The 18,849-nt window shown below is 39.4% G+C and overlaps 1 protein-coding gene across 2 annotated transcripts in view; it reads left to right on the forward strand.

The window, feature by feature from the left end:
* Positions 1–18,849, forward strand: part of MND1 (meiotic nuclear divisions 1) — a 44,779-nt gene that overhangs the window by 19,369 nt on the left and 6,561 nt on the right. For both annotated transcript variants that reach the window (XM_055795143.1, XM_055795142.1), the window contains exons 5-6: positions 2,988–3,062; positions 4,848–4,962. In XM_055795143.1, the coding sequence (XP_055651118.1) occupies positions 2,988–3,062; positions 4,848–4,962 (190 nt within the window). The remainder of the gene's footprint in view (positions 1–2,987; positions 3,063–4,847; positions 4,963–18,849) is intronic.

Raw genomic sequence — 18,849 nt, forward strand, 5'->3', positions numbered from 1 at the left:
AGCTTTTCTACAGCCTGGTGAGTGGGAAAGTAAGTCACTGTATTTGGCAGATGTGATCTTCTGCTGTCTGCATACACAACACTTGCAAATTCTGCCTTTTTTTTTTTTTTCCTCTTAATGCCCTATAACCTGTCATCTGCCATTTGCCCTTACCTCTCAATTAAGTATCGTATCCCCTGTATTCAGCTTTCCTCCAACTCCTTTGTCCTTGCTGACTGCCTTTCCTTCTTTCATGTAGTTACTTTCAGCTGTGTTCCCACCTCGGTATCTAAGCCTTGCTGCTTCTGCCATCGTCATAGATTCCTTGCACAGACCCTGGCCATCTGTTCCTTACCCTTTGCATCCTGTGTTTGGGGTTTTTTTCAGTATCTCACTGCCTCCTGCCATTTCTTTCCATATCCTCATCTTTTATTTGTTGTCATGGGAATACCCACTGTGAATTCTAAATAATACATAAAGAGCTGTGGGGTGTTTTTTTATTTTGTAAAGTCTTGATTGTGAAGACAGAATCAAAAAAGCCCTCCAATAAATTAAAATTGTGAGAGAAGAAAGCAAAATCTTGACTAAAATTGTTCAAAAATCATCCTTGCTTTTAGATAGAATTCTTCTAACCTTGTGACATGGCAACCTTGCATGTTATGTCGGTCAGAGTCTAAGAAATTTCTTAGTTCTCAGTGTTTGTCGTTACTGTCTCTTTCACAATTAAATGCTGCGGAATATAGAGGACCAAGAAGATGTAATCAGATGCCATACTGGGAAACATAATTCCAAGCTGGAAACTAGTTCTTACAATTTCATTGCAGTTCCCTGACAGCTCTTGCTGTACTTCCATTTTATAGAAATGTTTCTGCATTCTCAAGAACTTAATGAATATGAAAAAAAACAGAGAAAGCAACACCTTCCTGACCTGTCTTGCAGAAGGCATTGGCTTACTCTTTGCACTTGTGGTGTATGTGCCTAGATAAGCTCCTTGCCTCCTCTGCTTCCCCTGGGAGTTTTGTTCCAGAAGAATTCATTATTCAGAGATACTGAATGATGTGTGCTCTGGTGTGTCTTCCCTGGATTTCATGAACTGTGATATGCACCTAAGATTGTCCTCTTCTGAACTGTAGACTTCTGTTTAGTACAGTATAGTGTGGGGACTAACACACTTAATTTTTTAAGAATTTTGTGGAAAGCCCAGAAAGTACTGTTTAACTAGCCACCAAGACGAAGATGTTGGTGTACTTCAAGCCACCTAGTGAAACCCGCACTGCCTCTGTGGTTGCTTGCACTGATAGCAATGAGTAGACAGCTGGACATGTTTTTCCTGAAATTATATATGCCTTACCATTAGTGTGATTCTGATGTAAATTGAAGAAAAATTGAAACATTATTTTTGAAAGGAGACCTTCTTGTCTGTATGTATGCTTACATGTGTATGAACACATACTTCTCCAGAAAGAGTAATTAATTTTTAAATATTGAGCTATAAAAGGAGCCTAGTGATCTGCAGTTGGGCTGGGTCCTAATCTATACGCACCACCAGTACAGAGTTTCTTTTTACCGTTATGGCTGATCTCTAGGACTTGGCAGTAAGCTCTGCCTGATGTTTATCATGCATTTACATTTAACATGTTATTTCTGAAAATACAGACTGAACGTGAGTTTAAATAGAAATTGAGAAGTGATTATAGCTCCAAAGTAGTTATGTTTGCTTTGTGTGACTGTGGTCTTGGTGTTTCAGCTGCACAAGAATATAAATGATATGATTAAATTATCAAGGCTAGGGACTGCAAGAAATGCCTAGGAGTGCTTTTCCACCAAGCAGGATCCTCAGTGAGAAAGGGAATGTAGAAGTGGAGACTTCACATGAGGGTATTGAGGGGAAGGCAAAATAAAACCTGTGCTCTGACAGCCACCTTCACCATCTTCACAGTTAGTCTCATATGCTAGTTTTCAACCTTACTGGTGCTCAGAACATCTTAAAGCTAAATCAAAAAGTGAGTACTTACAAAGCATGCTACTTTTAATTCCTTTTGTTTTCCCCCCCTTTTTGTGTTGGTTTCAAATGCAGTAACCAGTTCCCAAGCTATATTTTATTAGCTGCTTTTTTTTTTTTTTTTTTTTTTTCTCCAGTCTTATTGATCTCACTTAACATTTCAAGGTGCTTTGGCTAATGCTGAATGTTGTGTCCCTGAGGGGCGAGTCATACATCCTGCTCAGTTTAACAGTTTCTGAAGTGCCTCTGGAAAACTTGCAGCTGAACTGGAAGGGCCTGGTTCTTAATGGGTGGCAGGTTAATGCAGAGAGATACACCTCTTTATGAATGAGTCCTCCTGGATTGCAGGGAAATGAGGCACCAGCCCTAGTGAGATGCAATTTGTCTGAGATTCCTCTGCCTCAGGCCTGGAGGAGGGGAGCTCTGAAGTCTAGTGGTGTGAGTGCTGCACAGAAAAAGGGGGCCATGGCTTTACATGCCTTTGAGCTATAGAGGGTTCTATTCATCAGTATGCAAAAGGGATTGGGGCCATGCCAATGGCATACCAGACTTTGGGAAGATGTATCAGCCGCTGAGCAGGTGCATCTGCTACAGCTTTTGTCACTGCTTCCTCTGAATAAGGAGAGCTGGAAAAGGACCAAAGGAAATCATCTAATCCAAAGCCTCCATGTCATGGAGTCCTTTGCGTAGAGATGCCAGGTTATGGTATGAAATAGGATTTTGGTCCCATGCTGAACATGCAGTACGTAACAAGATTGTGTCCCAGAGGGATGAAAATTTCTTATACTTTAAGATGCTTACTGAAATTCTTTTCTGTGGTTCAGAGCCTCAGACTTACATCTGGGTGCTTTTGTATTTATTTTTATTGCACAAGTTATAAATATATAAAAAATACATACTTAAAAGTGTACATCCACCTGTTTATTTAACTATATTTTTACATATACACATTTTATAGGTATGTCTATTATATGTTACTGATTTTGTTCTTTGTCTCCTTTATCAGTTTGCTGAAAGCAGTCAGAAGAAAGAGGCTTTAATAAAAAGCATTGAGAAATCAAAAATTGGACGTGAAGATACTGTAAGTTGCTTTTGGGGGGTAGGCACTTGTACCAGAAAATAGAACTACAACTATGCACAGTTTGTAAATATGTAGTAACTTGAAATCCATTAAGAATTCTAAATACTGCAGATGAGAAAGGGACAGGAAAGAAATAACCAGATACTAGATTATTCCTTAGTTTCTCATGCACTAATGTGTAATATTGACAACTGGCTGCTCCAAGGCTGAGAAAATGTGTGGTTGCCTGAAGTCTGGTAATCTTCCAGGCTTTTTCAGATTTAAAGATATCTTAAAACTTGAACTAGCCAGACACATGTACCAAAGTTGCAAATGGTTGCTGAACTGACAAATCTAGTAACTGCAAACTTAGGTGTTGGGGGTCTTTTTTTTTTAAAAAAACAAACTTATTTATAATCTAGACGTCTAAATTACTGTTCTGAGCAGCCATGTAAGCTTGGTGCTCTTTGCATGCTGAAGCTGTTAGCACTGCAAAATATTTAGGCTTCACATTTACCATACATAGGAAGTAGCATATTTGAAGTTGCTGATTTGTTTTGAGATGCTCAGTGATTTAAACTTAAACGTGAATGCTTAACAGGACCAGCCAGAAGCTTTCAGGTGGAATAGAATTTTGTAGGAAAGTGCCAAATCTTAGAATGTAAAATGTTTTATAGAAACGCTCTGGATTTGACCTTTAATCAGGGAATCACAGTTTCTCAGGCACTTGTGCTTGTCAGGTTTCCAAATGGGCATTTTGAAGCTTGGCTTCTCCACCATGGGACCTGCCCTAGTCACAAGAAGCTGTTGGTCCTGGAAATTCTGTTCTGGCTGATGCTTCCAACATTTTGGTTCCGGATTATAAGTCAGGAAGAAGTCCTGGGAAATCTGTGTCACGATGTAGGTCTCTGAGCAGCTGGCCTCCATATTGCAGCATCTGGAAGCTTTTGATTTCCAATCTGCATTTTCAGAACATGCTGAATCCAGACTGTTGGCAAAAGCACTGGGAATATGGAAGTCTGAAAAACAAAAAAACCACCTCAGACTGCTGGGCTGCTGTGGAGATTGGCATTGGCTGAAAATCTGATGTTTAACAAACTCGTGCTATCTGGCTTTTTTAGGCTACCCAGTGCCCTAACATGATCAGCCAGTTACAGTGTTTGGCTGTAGCTACAGACTGAATTAGAAGTATGTGCTGAGCTGGCAATGGGAGGGCTCATGTTGAGTCAGTGTCTGCAAATTCTTATTGATCAATAGAATATTTGAAGTCAATATTTTATAGTCTCCCAGCAAATACTACCATGTCATAAATACCTGAATTTATTTCTGAGACTGCTGCTTTTAAGTGGTGTGGAAAAAAGGACGAGGAAAATTAATTCAGAGGGTATTCATGCAGGGTCGATTTGTGGAAGTGTGAATGGTAGGTTTTTACATAATGCTGTCTTTTAATTACAAGACTAGCACTCCTAAATACTGTTTAACCTTTAAGCCAAACAATTAAGAGATCTGTTTGGAGTTTGTCAAACCACATGGGGTTCAAAGGTTGCAGAAAATAGTTCTTTTGTTTACCCATTTTGGCTTTATTTTTTTCCTTCCAATTTGTACTCAGTATCATTTAGTGTTACTGAGAGTTTTGTGTGTGCATAAAATGCTCAGCTGGTTCATTGACAGAAAGCAGTAGTGAAAACAGCTTTTAAATTTACATCTTTTTGTTTTTTTGAAAAATGTTCTGTGTAATAATTACTGATTTTTATTTTTATTGGTTTGGTTTTTTTTATATTCTCCCAACATACTTTGAATCGTCAGGCAGAACGTGCAGCTCTAATAGAGGAACTTGCTGCCCTTCGGCAAAAAAAAGAGCAGCTAAAGGCAGAAATAGACAAATACAGAGAATGTGATCCAGATGTTGTTGAAGAAATGCGTAAGTCGTATATTATTTAAAGTGAAATTTTGCATGAAAAGGTTTGCACTTCTTTAGCTTCAAATCTGGTATGCAGATAGGTCAAAGAGTAGCTGCTTTTCTTTTTAAAGCTGTAAGCAGTACAATACAGGCACACTGGCCATTTCTTTTCATGTTCTGTTGTGTTATATAAGGCGGTGGTTGTTGATAATTACTCTGCCAGGAACTGAGCAATTAAAAAACAGTCCTAAAATTGAAATACTCTGATGCATTAGGGTTAATATCAGGACCATTCTTTCTAGAACCATATTAATTCTATAATTTCTAAGTGTGCTGAACCCTAGGATGTGTGTAGGAAGAGTAGTTAGTCTCTGGCTCCTATTTACCTTCAATTCCATGCTGGCAAAACAGGTATCTCTCTACTTACTTTGTCTGTTTAGAACATAAGCATTTTGTTAGAGATGCTTCATTGTCACTTAGGTGTAAGTATGGTATTACACTGTGGACTTACTGTTTGTACTGCCTCTGACATGCTGGGTTTTGGTTGGAGTTTCTAATTCTAATGGAATATGAGGAACAATGAGTGACTTTAATACAGAATTGGGCACTGAAATGTACTTAATATTCTGATCCTTAGCATGAAAAATGAAAAGCATACATGAAATTTTATTGAATTTTTTCTACTTCAACTTTCATGTTTTATTTATTAGGTTCTTACATTGCTACCCAAATACCACTGCGTATTCAGTTGCTGTCATGCCAAAATGCCATTACAGAATGATGAGGAACAGGCACAGACCTTTTTCTGAGGAGATATCTGGCCAAATCTTCTTCTTCCCTTATTCTTCTAACAAAATCAACAGTTCTAGAAACATGCTGAGATGAAGCCAAAAACATAAACAAGAGTTGGCAGCACACCCCAAAATTGGACCATTTTTTTTATTTTTTTTGAGGAGCAGTGACACTTTTTGTCAGCTGCATTATCTTTTCCTGAGGTTGTAACGGTATGCCAGGGAATAAGCAAACTCTAGACCTGAGGTTAGTTACTGTGCTGTAAATCCCTTGCTGTGTGCTCTTTGAGGACAAGTGAAAGGCACATTCCAGCTGATTCCAGCTGTAAAAATGCACGAGGTTAGGCAAATACTGACAGCAGAGGAGTTCATAGTGCCAGGTATTTTAACTGCTGAGATACCCTTATATTAAGCATTGCACTGAATGATTGGAGGAACCTCTCATTTGAAGCAGTTGCAGTGAGCATGTTCCTAAATGTTAGGCACAAGGGGGACAAATCACAGCTTGAATGCTAGGGCAAGCTGCATTAGCTGGCAACACAGAGACTAATATTCTGAAAAGAGGGAAGGGGAAAGAAATGTAATCATTACTTACTTCAGTCATGCCCTTCTCTTTTTACTTGTGTGTTTGTGTGTGTGTTTAACCTCCATGTGAGCTTCTGCAATGGAGGGATGAGCATTTAAGGGGGTTGGTGGCCTTAGCCTTGTTGGGCTACCTGTAGGGTTCCCAGGGGAATATGCAGGCGTGTTTCAAAAGTAATTTCTCCCTGACCTTTGATTAAAAAGTTTCTGCTTCGTTAAGTGTTTCATCAGTCATTGTTGCACTGGCAGTGCACGTTGTTGCTGATAATGTATAAATGAATAAATGACAATGTCAGTTTTGGAGACTTAGTGTCTCTGTCAAAGCTGAATGGAATTTTACAGGTTTAAGGGAAAAAGGAGGAGAGAGGGGGAAGAAAAAAAAAAAAAAAGAAAAATTGGGGGGCATTTCTCTTGTTCCACAGTGCAGGGAAGTGCAAAGGCAAAACAAGATGCAGAAGTTAGAGGGGTTAGTGTAAGGTGGCCATAAAGAATCTCAGGCAATGGAAGGTGTTCAGCTAGACATCAAAGTTACTGCCGCTGTTTCACAGAATAACCTTATAATCAAAGTTACTGGTTCACAGATTTTTAAAGCCTTTTCAACCTGCGAGTGATAGGATTTTTTCCTAGCTGTACAATTTAGGTAACACAATCCTTGTGATTACTTTCAGTTAGCTCACCTGCGCAGGTTACTAACTCTAAATTACCTTATGTTAATTTTGAGTCGGATATCAGAGATGGCTGTTATGATATATAATTGCACTGGTTTTAAGAGTTGGATTGTTCAATATAGTATGTTTAGTAATGGGCAGTTGTCACTTTCTACATTTGGGTTTTCCCTCTTACTTAATGACTTCAAACTGTAAGGAAATCTTCTTGATACTCAGTATAAAATTTCACTCTGTTAAATAAATTCCCATCCCATATCATAGAGCTGCCTTGATTTTTGTCATGGTATTTTAGGGGTGAATCAAACTGTCGTCTGATTTCAGTGGCCTTCAACTTTCGTGAATGCTTTGCTATGCCTTTTTAATTGCCCTTTCCCTCAAAGTAGTATTGCAGAAACAAACCTATTGTAGAGCGATGAGCCTCATTAAAACACATGCATACTAATTCCAGGGTCAAAACAGAGTCTGGATGATTCATAGCAAATACTTGAAGACTCAACTAAAAGCTGAACATCTGTCTTGCTTCCTGAGTCTTACGGTGGGAAAGTCATGTTTGACCATGTAACTAAATATCCTATAACACATATTCACAAGTGGGCAAATCAGAGTACTAAAATACTAGCTCTCTTTTTTTGCTGACTTCATTGCTTGTCCTTTTAATATCAGTAACAAATGTTTTGCAATATGTTTCTGCTTAATTTCCTTGGCTTTCGTATTGGAGAGCTGAAGTATAAACTTTAATGCCTTCCCAAGTTTACAGGATTTGAACACAGAATTTCAGTATTTGTATGTAACTACAGTAAACAGCAGAAGAAACAAGATTTAGAGACTGACCACTAGAGGAAGCTACATAATAGTCTGGTCTTGTGGATATATTTGGATAATTCCATTTTACAGGTAGGGTATTATAAAAATATATCTAGAATTGCAAAATATATGGATTTCTCTAGCAACCACTGCAGTTCAGTGGTTGAAGCTTGTCTTTGCCACTGGGAAATGTTAAGCCATCTTGTGTGAGTTAGGATTGAGTAATAAATTCTTCCTCAACATTAAAGGCAGTAAAACTGACAACAGCCGAAAAAAAAACCCAACCAACTGGGGTTTTATACTTCTCTGTTAAACTTGTGATCCTGGTTCAGCTAGCACAGGACAGAGCCCTTGTTTCTCAGCTTTGAGGCAGATTTTTGTAGGCTGGAGGATATTCTCATGGGAAAGCACTCATTGTAGAGAAGAGATTCTCTAGTCCTCCAGGAGAAAGGCTTTTATAACATAACATGTATGTGTAGAGTTGGATACATGTGATGCTGCTAGATTCCCTAAAGATTATGGTAGAGGACCAAGGCATGGAGAACGCAAGGTTTCAGTAGTTCATAATTTATCCAGAATTTCACAGGGCCAACCAAAAAAGCTCCACACGTCAAGATTAACCTTCTGCGTAAGTTTAATTCTTTCAGCCCTCCAGAGAGAAATTTTAGGGAGCTAATGAAATTTTTCTGATAATTAATTTTATAGAAAGGCTCATCTGGCAACCTAAGCGTGTAAATGATACGGATTTTGCTCTGAGTTGTTGGCCCGCTTGTAACTGGGAACAGCTAGATGTTTTCAGTGTTCACTGTAAAACAAACATTTCTAGAATTTCAAATTTCTTGTTCTTCCACTGTAATTAGAGGAATATTGATTCATACTATATAAAAACATTGTTGGGTCTTAGCTATGTTTTCACAGTAGCCATGCTTTGGTTACTTTGTGCCTTTGCATAGGACAGTAATCTCGGAAATAGTTACATACTGACTGAAGTAAGTGACTTCTCAGTGGTATGATTGCTAATATTTTTGGTGCTTGTCTTAGATGTTGCCTGTCAGCATTCCTGTTTTATTTAGCATGGTTTTAGAATGTCAAATTACTGATAATTTTCATGCTTTAGGCTTTTACCTTTAAAACAAAGATCTGAATGTGTCTAGATGAACTGTATTTTCAAAAAATTAGCAGACTGCCATACAACACATGTAATGGAGTAATTTTGGTGTCAACCTTTTTATTTTTGCTCTCTTTATTTTTGTCTGGTAGCAAGAGGCATAAGTGGTTCAAATGGACAGGATTTCAAACCATAAATGCCAGATAGTTTTCCATTTGAATCTCTACAGGTGTGATCTCAGAGGCATCACTTCAGTCTAGTTCAGGGTTAGATTATTTTCTAAAAGTAATACTTATGTGGCTGTGTAGGCTTTACTGAGTACCATGAAAATGTCATGCTAGATGTAGTATGTACTTGAAAGTGTCTTTTTTTCATTGTAGATGCTTCAAAAATCTCTAGTTCTGATGTGTCTGAACACTGAAAATTCCAGCTTGACAGACTGTTGTGAAGAATTATGTTGGGGTATACAGACAGGATGAGAAAATAGTTCTAGGTTTACCAATTTCTTCATTCATCTTAATATCTTGAGGCTAAATGCTGAAAAGGTAATATTGATTTAGCTGCTGGAATTTTGGGGTGCATAATTTGGTTTTTGTTTGGGATTTTTTTATTTGTTGATACACCCAGCTATTATGTTCAAATAAATTTGACAATGTGTATACATGCAGATGTATTTAGTGTTACAAAAACTGAGTACCATGTGCTAGATTCTTCTGGGCGTTTCTTACTAATACCATGAATAGTACTTGTTCCTAGAGGGGATATGGTAGTGAAGAAATGAAATTAAGATTAGACTATCCTGGCTAATGGAGAAGCTTTAAAATGAGTTGCACTGGTTTTACTCAAAATTTGCCAAAACACCGGTAATTTTAAAAATGGTTTAATGGGTTTTGTTTTACATTTTGTAGCAAAGACTATTGTCCAGTAAACATATCAAAAAGATTATTTAAACTAAAGATCCTTGTCAGTGCTTTCAGTTAATGAACTATTCAGTAGCTATTTTTATAAATATAATGACTCACTTGGAAAAGTGAATGTCTACAACTAATTTGAAGCCCAGTCTAGGTGCCACCAAGATCAATAGGGTACAGATCAAGCCTATAGAAAGTAGTTTTGGTTTTTTTTGAATCGCCCCTGGATTCAATATGTTCCATTTGTAATTAAGAGGATGTTTTCTAGCTACTAACCATGAAACACACACCTGGCATCTTGAGAGACAAGCTGTGCTTTTTATGGTTTATGCATCAACACCATCAACAATGATCTGCAACTAGAAATTAGTCATTCTCTTGAAGTTACACTAGTGTCTCTACCCTGACTTAGGTTAGCCTTAGAGGGTTAAACTGAGCTTTGGAGTGAATCGGACACTTGCTTAAAAGTACGTAGAAATATAATAGATTTAAAAGCAAGCACTCCTTTCTTAATTTAGTTGCATCTTTCAGAGGTTTGTATGTTTAATGTATTCATCTCCTGAAGATCTGGATGAGGATATGACAGGAAATAGACAATATATGTTCACATACGTGGCTTATGGGCTATCTGCTACTAATGAAAACGAAACCACAAAGCCCACCCCCACCTCCTTTATTTTTTCCCTTTTTCCCTCCTTCATCATAGAGTACCAGAATGTATAGAGATGTACACCAGTAATGACAGAGCACATTTACTCAACTAATTGCATCGTGCTAAGATTTTTTTTTTTTTATGCTTTCCCTGCTCCCTATACTGTTCTTTGAATGGCATGTCATTCAGTTGGAAGGTTGGCAAATTAAATTAGCTGTTCAAAAGCTACATTAAAAGACAAAGCAAAATGCTTTACCAAAACTAAACATAAACTTTATTCCTAATTATTTCTAAAAATAATAAATGTACTTGAGTGTAATCATAGTTACACATAGTAACAGTAAACGTAACTTTTAACTGTTAAGTAAAGTTGAAAAAGGAACAAGGTACTAATTAGTTGAATTACAAATGTATACTTGATCACTAATGCTCCAGGCTCTTTTGGTAATCGTAGCAAGTGAGAAGGAATTGGAAGTTTAAGCCGTATTTCTGTTCCTTTATCTTCATCCCTTCCGGTTTTCTTTTTATCTTGAAAATGAAGGGAGGTTTGTTTGCAGTTCAGGTTATCAAAAATGCTGGTCCTTTGACAGAGCAAACACTTTCAGAGCAGAATCTGGCTGTGATTACCGGAGGCCATAACGTGGTGGTTTAAGGAACTTCCCTGGCAAAAGTAGGTTAAAGAATCGTCACCGTGGCCCTTCATTCCTGAGCTGCAGTTTCCCAATGGTAACAGCAAGTTGTCAGCTCGAGTTAGGAACTGATGGTGTATATATCCTTGTCTTGTGGCAGACTCTCCCGAGGTCTTTGGAATCGGTTCCCACCAGGCAGTCTGTCTGATGAAGTCTTTTGCTGCCTTCTTCAAAAGGCTTTCATGCGTGTGGTAATTAGTCATGCATCTTCCAGAATTGTCTGTCCTGTGGTAGTTGCCCTGAAGAGCAACCAGGGATCCTCCGACTAACTGGGAGCACATCAAGTGACAGATTTTCAAAGGGTATCTTCCTGAACTCTGCAATGAATTGAATTGTGTAGAAAATTAATTTGAAAAGAACTGAATGAGAGAGGAACAGGGGCAGGTAAGTGGGTGAGCAGCTCCTGGTGCTTGGAAAGGAAGGAGCATATAACAACCACGAAGAGTAATGAGCCAAGGACCACCAGGACAGACTGGTGCAGCTTAAGATACATCTGCACGTATATTCCTAAGGTGCAAAGCTTAAAATGAAATGTGAGGCTTTTGGCTGAGGCTGGGAATCTGAGGGGTCATTTGGCTTTCAGCAAATAGCCCTAATTCTCTGTGTTTTGGATAATTTACTTGTCTGTGTGCTTGACCTAAAGTTTGGACTGCAGCTAAGACGTCACTGCAATGAAAAACTAAATGTTTAGACACATGCATACGTGTGTTTTTCTAGCAAAACTATTCTTCTTGGGGAGTGTCTAGTTAGGCCAGCTTGCTTTAAAATGAAGCTGCATTTTAACTGGTTAAGAAAAAACAAATCAAAATACCTTGTCTTTTGTCAGTGGGGTTTTACTTGGACACTCAGAAGGCAGACAGCTGGAAGATCAAATCTTTAGCTAATGTATGTAACACCCTGCTTAAATAAACTGGCTACTCTGGCAAGTTACTTCTTGAAATTAGATGAGAAGGCTCACAAGGCTTATTTTTGTTCTCTCTGCTTATTTTGTTTCTTACTTGTTTATATTGGCATGGCAGAAAAATGTGTAGGGTGAGAGACAGATAGGTGAAATACACAGGAATAATTTTATTGTCTGAGCCAGTAAATCCTTATGGCAAAAGCTGTTGAGCTGCTAAGGAATGGTAGACATTTGATAAAATTTGTCATGTGGAAAATGGCTACTTGTGACTACATTTATGATTTAGATATCCTTGATTTAGAAGTGAATTGCTAGCAATCCATTTGGCCATGTGCTAAAGCCCTGAAGAGAGCATCAAACGGAAGTAATCTATAGATCATTTATATATTTGAAACAAAAAGGCTTTTGTAGAGTGATTATTTTGCTTCTCTCTCCCAGTGTTAGACTTGCTAGGTTAGGTTTGTGTGGCACCATGCATTCAGACTGCTTTGATAAAGTTATGGTGATATTCGAAGGAATTTAAAAAAAAAATACTGCTTTATATCTTTTAATGACTTCCATATGCAAAATGATGTCAGGGAAGGTATTGTGGATTTTTAATTCCTTGTCTTCAGTGCTAGGTTGCAGGACTGTCAAATCTAATCTTCCTCGGCCTTGTTTAAAAAAAAATGTATTGCCAATCTCACATTAGGAAATCTCCCACATGTTATGGGATGGTAAGTTATGTTTTCATTGTGAGTTTATCTAGATTAGAACTGTATGTTATCAGTATATATTCCTAATGTAGATGCCCTGTTCTGTGCTATTTAACTGCAAACATTTTGTAGAGCAGGTTGTATGAGTGCAAGACTAATCTTGGCACTGATGGTGTATTTGAGAGTATTTCTAAGGGGTTTTCTCCCCTCCTCACTTTAACATCTTATGAGCTAGTTTCACTGAAAGGAGTAGGGTATCAGAAAAAAAATCTGGAACAGAGAACGAATTTGGAAACACCTTGAAAACAGAGGGGTTTGTCTTTGCAACTGTAAGAGACTTTTATAGACTGGCAGAAGTTAGTCTTTGGTGTTTTCACTCAGTTTGCATGATACTGTGGTAAGGAGAGTAGGGAAACACAATCCTGATGAAACTGCAGTAGTTTGAATGTCAGACAATTTTATAATTATACCGAAGGTGTATTCGTAAGTAATTCAGTATCGGAAAGGGAGGTAGAATTGCTGAAGCTCTGAGATAGGGTCTGTTGTGTCTGTGCATATGCTCAGTGTTTATATTAATGAGCTGGTGTCATGGTTCTGTGCTAGCCAGCAACTAAGACCCACACAGCGGCTTGCTCCCTCCCACCCCAGCAGGAGAGGGGAGAGAGGAGAGAACTGAAGAGTAAAAGTGAGAAAACTCAGGCGTTGAGATAAAGACAGTTTAATAGGTAAAGAGAAAGCTGCAGATGTAAAGCAAAGCAAAGCAAACCAAGGAATTTGTTCACCATTTCCTATCAGCAGGCAGGTGTCCAGCCATCTTCAGGAAAGCAGCGCTCCATCACATGTCATGGTTACTTGGGAAGACAAAGGCCATCGCTCCCAACATCCTCCCCTTCCTGCTTCTTCCCCCAGCTTTATATGCTGGGTGTGACGCCATATGGTCTGGAATACCCCTTGGGTCAGTTGGGGCCGGCTGTCCCGGCTGTGTCCCCCCCAGCTCCTTGTGCCCCCCAGCCTGCTCGCTGGTGGGGTGGGATGAGAAGCAGAGAAGACCTGGACTCTGTGTAAGTTCTGCTCAGCAGCAGCTAAAACATCCCTGTGTTATCAACACTGTTCTCAGCACAAATCCAAAACACAGCCCCATACTGGCTCCTATGAAAAATATTCACTCTGTCCCAGCCAAAACCAGCACAGCTGGATAATAGAAGATACGCTTCTGTTACATTTGCATATGACAAAAGTAGGAGAGACTGCGTGGACAAAGGGCAAGGTGGGATTTTAAAATGAGCATGACAAATTGCAAAGATAGTCTAAAAAACACAGGATAAAATTCAGTAGGGGCAAGGGCACGGGTGTACACTCATTCAGGGATATCGTGTTATGCAAATGAACTGAAGACGTTGGTTAAGAGGGGGAGGATTTGAAGATGTCAAGTTTATAGGTTGAATATAAGACCTTCTTGTTGTTAAAATCAAAATTGATGTACTAAGATACAGAAACAGAAGTATAACCACAATGAGATGTATGAAATAATCTTTCTAAAGTTGGCATTAGTGGGGCTTCAGCTGTAATAAGTTGTCAGTATGGGATATCCTACCTGAGAGGTATATAAATAATCGGGGAGAATTCAGAGTAAGCAAAAAGGCCAGACATTGAGCAACTGCAATCTAGAAGAATTTTTTTCCCGAAAATAGGGCTCAAAAGAAGATTGCAGCTAGTGGGTTTCACGTATGTGTCTCTCCTTCAAGAAAGGAAAGGAATAGCCTGTTGGTGAGATTCATGGAGAACTCTGTAAGAAGCAATAGCCTTAAATCAGGGGGAAAAAAAAGATGAACAACTCTTCTAATGGTAGCAATAATCAAACACAGAGCTATATTACCTGGGAAGGTTGTAAAAGCTTTAACACTGGAAACCTTAAAACCAGGCTACAAATACCTCCCAAATGGCATAAGTAAAGTTGGACGTACCTTGAGTGGTGGGTGCAGAGACTGGAGGACCTGCTGCGATGCCTTCCAGATTCTTCTGTGCAACTTGTGACACGTGGGGCGTGCAGCAGAGTGACAGCCAGGACTTGACAAAAACCGTAGTGCTCTGGACCAGGCCTCCTTGCAAAATGCAGTTCAACAGCACAGAAGGTTGTGCATTCCTTGACCTGCGCTGTGGGTACGGAGTTTATTAGTAAGTGAAGTGGGGAGGGAGGAGTTGTCCACTGAAAGGAAAACAAAGTGTTGTTGTTAGGGAGCCCTGAATCAGAAAGGTGGTGTGCTTGTTTCCCTTCTGTAAGCACATTGCTTCCTTCCATTCTTTGATAAGGATGGATGTATTTTAGGTATACAACGAAGATTTCAGCATGGATCTTCAGGTAGAATACTTGAAAGGTAAATGGTCGGTCTTTTTTTTGGTTTTTTTTTTTTTTCTGTGAGTACATGAATACAGTAAACTTAAGTGCAAGAGCATGTCTTTTGCATAGAGGTAGCAATTTTGATAGCAATTCTCATAAATTCTGTTGGACATTTTTCAAAAATGTGTATATCCAGATGAAGTTTGACAGTGTGACCTTTTCATATGGGATAGCTGGAGCCTTTGCTGATGTGACTTGACGCTTTTTTCGAACACACTAACAAAGATAGCAGACCCTTTAAAAGCATATTCCCAAAGATGTGGATCAGCTTATCAATAGCTTTACTATGCACTGCCATGTCTCACCATATAGACAGGACTGGCATTATGTTATGTATTTACTCTGGTTTATTTTCAAACATACACACACACAGCTGTTGCAACAAGAAATGCTAATTTAATTAAGTCATAAATCAAAATGTATTAAGTATTTCTCTGTCACAAATGGCTTATCTTGTGCTCTGTGCTTTTCAAAATAGTTGTAGATCAGTAGGTAGATTCATAATCAATACTTTCTTGTAGTTCTGAAAATTCAGGCTCTGTATGTAAAGAGATACTTCTTTTTATTATTTAGTAGTATGTCAGAGTAAGTAGTTCTGTTTAATTTGTGATGTCATTTAAATGAGAAACCATAGATATGCATTGACTTGAATTTAGTCCTGCGTTCTGAAGCATTGTAACCTGCTGATTAATACAATGGGGATAAGTGTTACGTGCGATACTGGAATATGGGGGAGGAATTCCCTGTTATTATGGGTTCAAAGGAGTTGACAGAATCTTGATGTGCTATCACTTCTACACAAGAGCTCTTTATTCTGGTTATGAAACAACTCTTTGGGAAGTATGGGGAAAGGTAAAGACTGCATATAGTGTGGAGGTATCTCTGCCTTATACTTGCTTGCAAAACATTAGTCTAAAGCGATTCTGTTGTGAGTTACCCTACTTGACAGTGTTGTAAACTACTTGGTCTCAAGGATACTCAAATAATAGACTTTAAAGCCGCCACTCGATCACATAATTGCCATGACTAGTCTCTAATGGCAAGCTACAGTTTCTTGATTGGAGTCTCTGGTACCAGTCTGTGGATAGACATGTCAGTAGGACTTACTAGGCAATTACCTTTTGTACTTTCTGTGGATGACAGGTGTATAATTTCTATGTTCACCTTCTACCTTGGCATTTAGAGATGGGCTCGTTATTTGCATGAGATGTTTTCATTAATGGGAAAGATTTTGGAAACTGCATCACAAGATATTTTAGTGATGCTTCTCTAAGAGAGGTAGGGAAACACAATTCTGTCACAGTGTGATGATAGCAAGGTAGATAATGTTTTTGGAAAGTGAAGGCAGCCTGTGAGCAGGAGAGTGGATAACTCTGCAAAAGACAATGGATAATCAGAGTCGTTGGAGATTCAGGTTCACATGCTGTTCTTATGGTAGTTGCCATTTTTTGTATTTAAATTAATTCTGATTGGATGAAGAACTCATACTGGAATTCAAAGCCACCTAATGCAATTAATTTACCCTGACCAGTTTCATGAGAGAGACTGGGAATCTTTGGGCTAATAATCCTCACTGGTCCCTGAGAACAATTGCAGCTGTTGTCTGCGTTTCATGCAGAAGGATTGCAATTCACACTGTAAAATTACTCCCTTGCCCACCCACATGCACGTATCTGCTGACAATCCCACAGGCTGGTGGGTGACTGTATCCTTGAAAAGGTGCTAGTTCCCTGTTGCAGTCATAAGCCTTTTAAGTGAGGAAATCCATACTGTATTCTTGTGGTAGGTCAAAACTGGCACCAAACTGTTCTGTAGTTCTATAAATATAACTAGCTTTTGTTATTCTATAGAAATAGAGGTTCCTGGACCTGAATATTTTGTTTACACATAAAAACCTTAAAATAATCCTTAAAGTTATCCTGAAAATGCCAGAGTAGAAGGTAGGAGAGAAAAGAAAGCTACAGCTCTTTGTGCTTTTCCAGGTCTGTAGGTGGTTAGGAGCTGGTTCTGGCAGCTGAGATTTTTTTTAGTATGGCTATTGGAGCTGGGACATGTTATCTTTACAGTCCAATTTTAAATACTAGTCATAGAATTGCGGTATCTTTTAGGTTGGAAAAGACCCTTAAGATCATTGAGTGCAACCATTAACCTAGCACTGCCAAGCCCACCACTAAACCATGCCCCCGAGTGCCACATCTGCATGTCTTTTAAATACCTCCAGGGATGGTGACTCGGCCATTTCCCTGGGCTGCCTGTTCCACTGCTTGACCACCCCTTTTGGTGAAGAAGTTTCTCCAAATACCCAATCTAAACCTCCCCTGGTGCAACTTGAGGGCATTTCCTCTTGCCCTGTCGCTTGTTACTTGGGAGAAGAGACTGACACCTACCTCACTGGAATGTCCTTTCAGGTAGCTGTAAAAAGCGATAAGGTCTCCCCTGAACCTCCTTTTCTGCAGGCTGAACAACTCCAGTTCCCTCGGCTGCTGCTCATGAGACTTGTGCTCTGGACTCTTCATCAGCTTTGTTGCCCTTCTTTGAATGCACTCCAGCACCTCAGTGTCCTTCTGGTAGTGACTGCTTCCTTGGTATTCCTTTAATAATATGTGCAGGACTTAAAAAAGCTTTTAGAAAGAACCTGAAAGTAAGTTCGGAAAATGTTTGTGAGGAGATGGTGGTGGTTGTTGCTTTCACAGTTGTTTTTTCACCTGTGGAAGTGTCCAGAGTCTGATAGAAAGACTAACTTAATGTCCTGGAGTATATATATTGTGTTGGTGAGACGTGTGGTGGTGTTCCCCTCCTGTGAAAATATTTGAACCGTCAGGTTTTGGTCATTCCATTTTGGAATGCAAATAAGACATTTAATTCCCACCACCCTCTCTTCCAAAAGAAGTGAGGGAATCTGGGGGAAGGAGGGAAGAAGAGAAGAAAGAGGCAGCTGGAGGTCTGCAGTATGCTTAGAAGGGCATCCTGAGTTACATCAGTTACGTCAGAAACAATGTGGCCTTACTGTGCGAAGATTTGAGCCAATATATATTGCCAGTTCAGGTTTGCCCAGAAACATTGCTGTGTTCATGTTCTGTGCTGCTGGCCTTCGCTGCTGACCAGGTGCTGTCCACTTGCTTTAGAAGGCTGCTTACTGCACCTCCTGCACACCCTTTTGTCAGCTCTGTCCCCTTGTCTGCTCCTGAATCCCAGTGGGTTGCTGGTAGAATGTCACTCGCCTGCATTAAAAAGCATGTTCCCAACCCTTCCTCACTTTCTTTTTAGACATTCACTGCTGCTGGACCTTCCTTTCCCTACCTGTGCGTTACTTTAAGGGGATACAGGGGATTGCCCCTGTGATAAGGACAATCGCAGATACTCAGGACAATAGTTCTGTTCCCAAAATCTGACCTTTTGAGTTCCCTGCAGTTCTCCAGAGATACCTGGGGTTGAGGGAAGAAGAGACTTTGAGGACTGGTCAAAAATAACTCTTTGACCCTCAGCCTTTCACTGTTTAGGACGTATTTCTAGGTGTGTTTTGCTGACTAACAGACTAGTGTCCCGACTCTTGCATTGCTGTACACGTAGCGGTTGCTTTCTTCAGTTCAAGAGAGAAAATGCAAGCTTCCATTTTCCTGCTTAGAAAATACCAAGTGTGCCTGAAATTGGTTAGCAGAGGGTATGGGTGTGTGCCTCAGCCAAGTGAATGACTCGTATCCTGCAGGCA

The sequence above is a fragment of the Falco peregrinus genome, chromosome 2 (assembly GCF_023634155.1).
Source record: "Falco peregrinus isolate bFalPer1 chromosome 2, bFalPer1.pri, whole genome shotgun sequence".
NCBI lineage: Eukaryota > Metazoa > Chordata > Aves > Falconiformes > Falconidae > Falco > Falco peregrinus.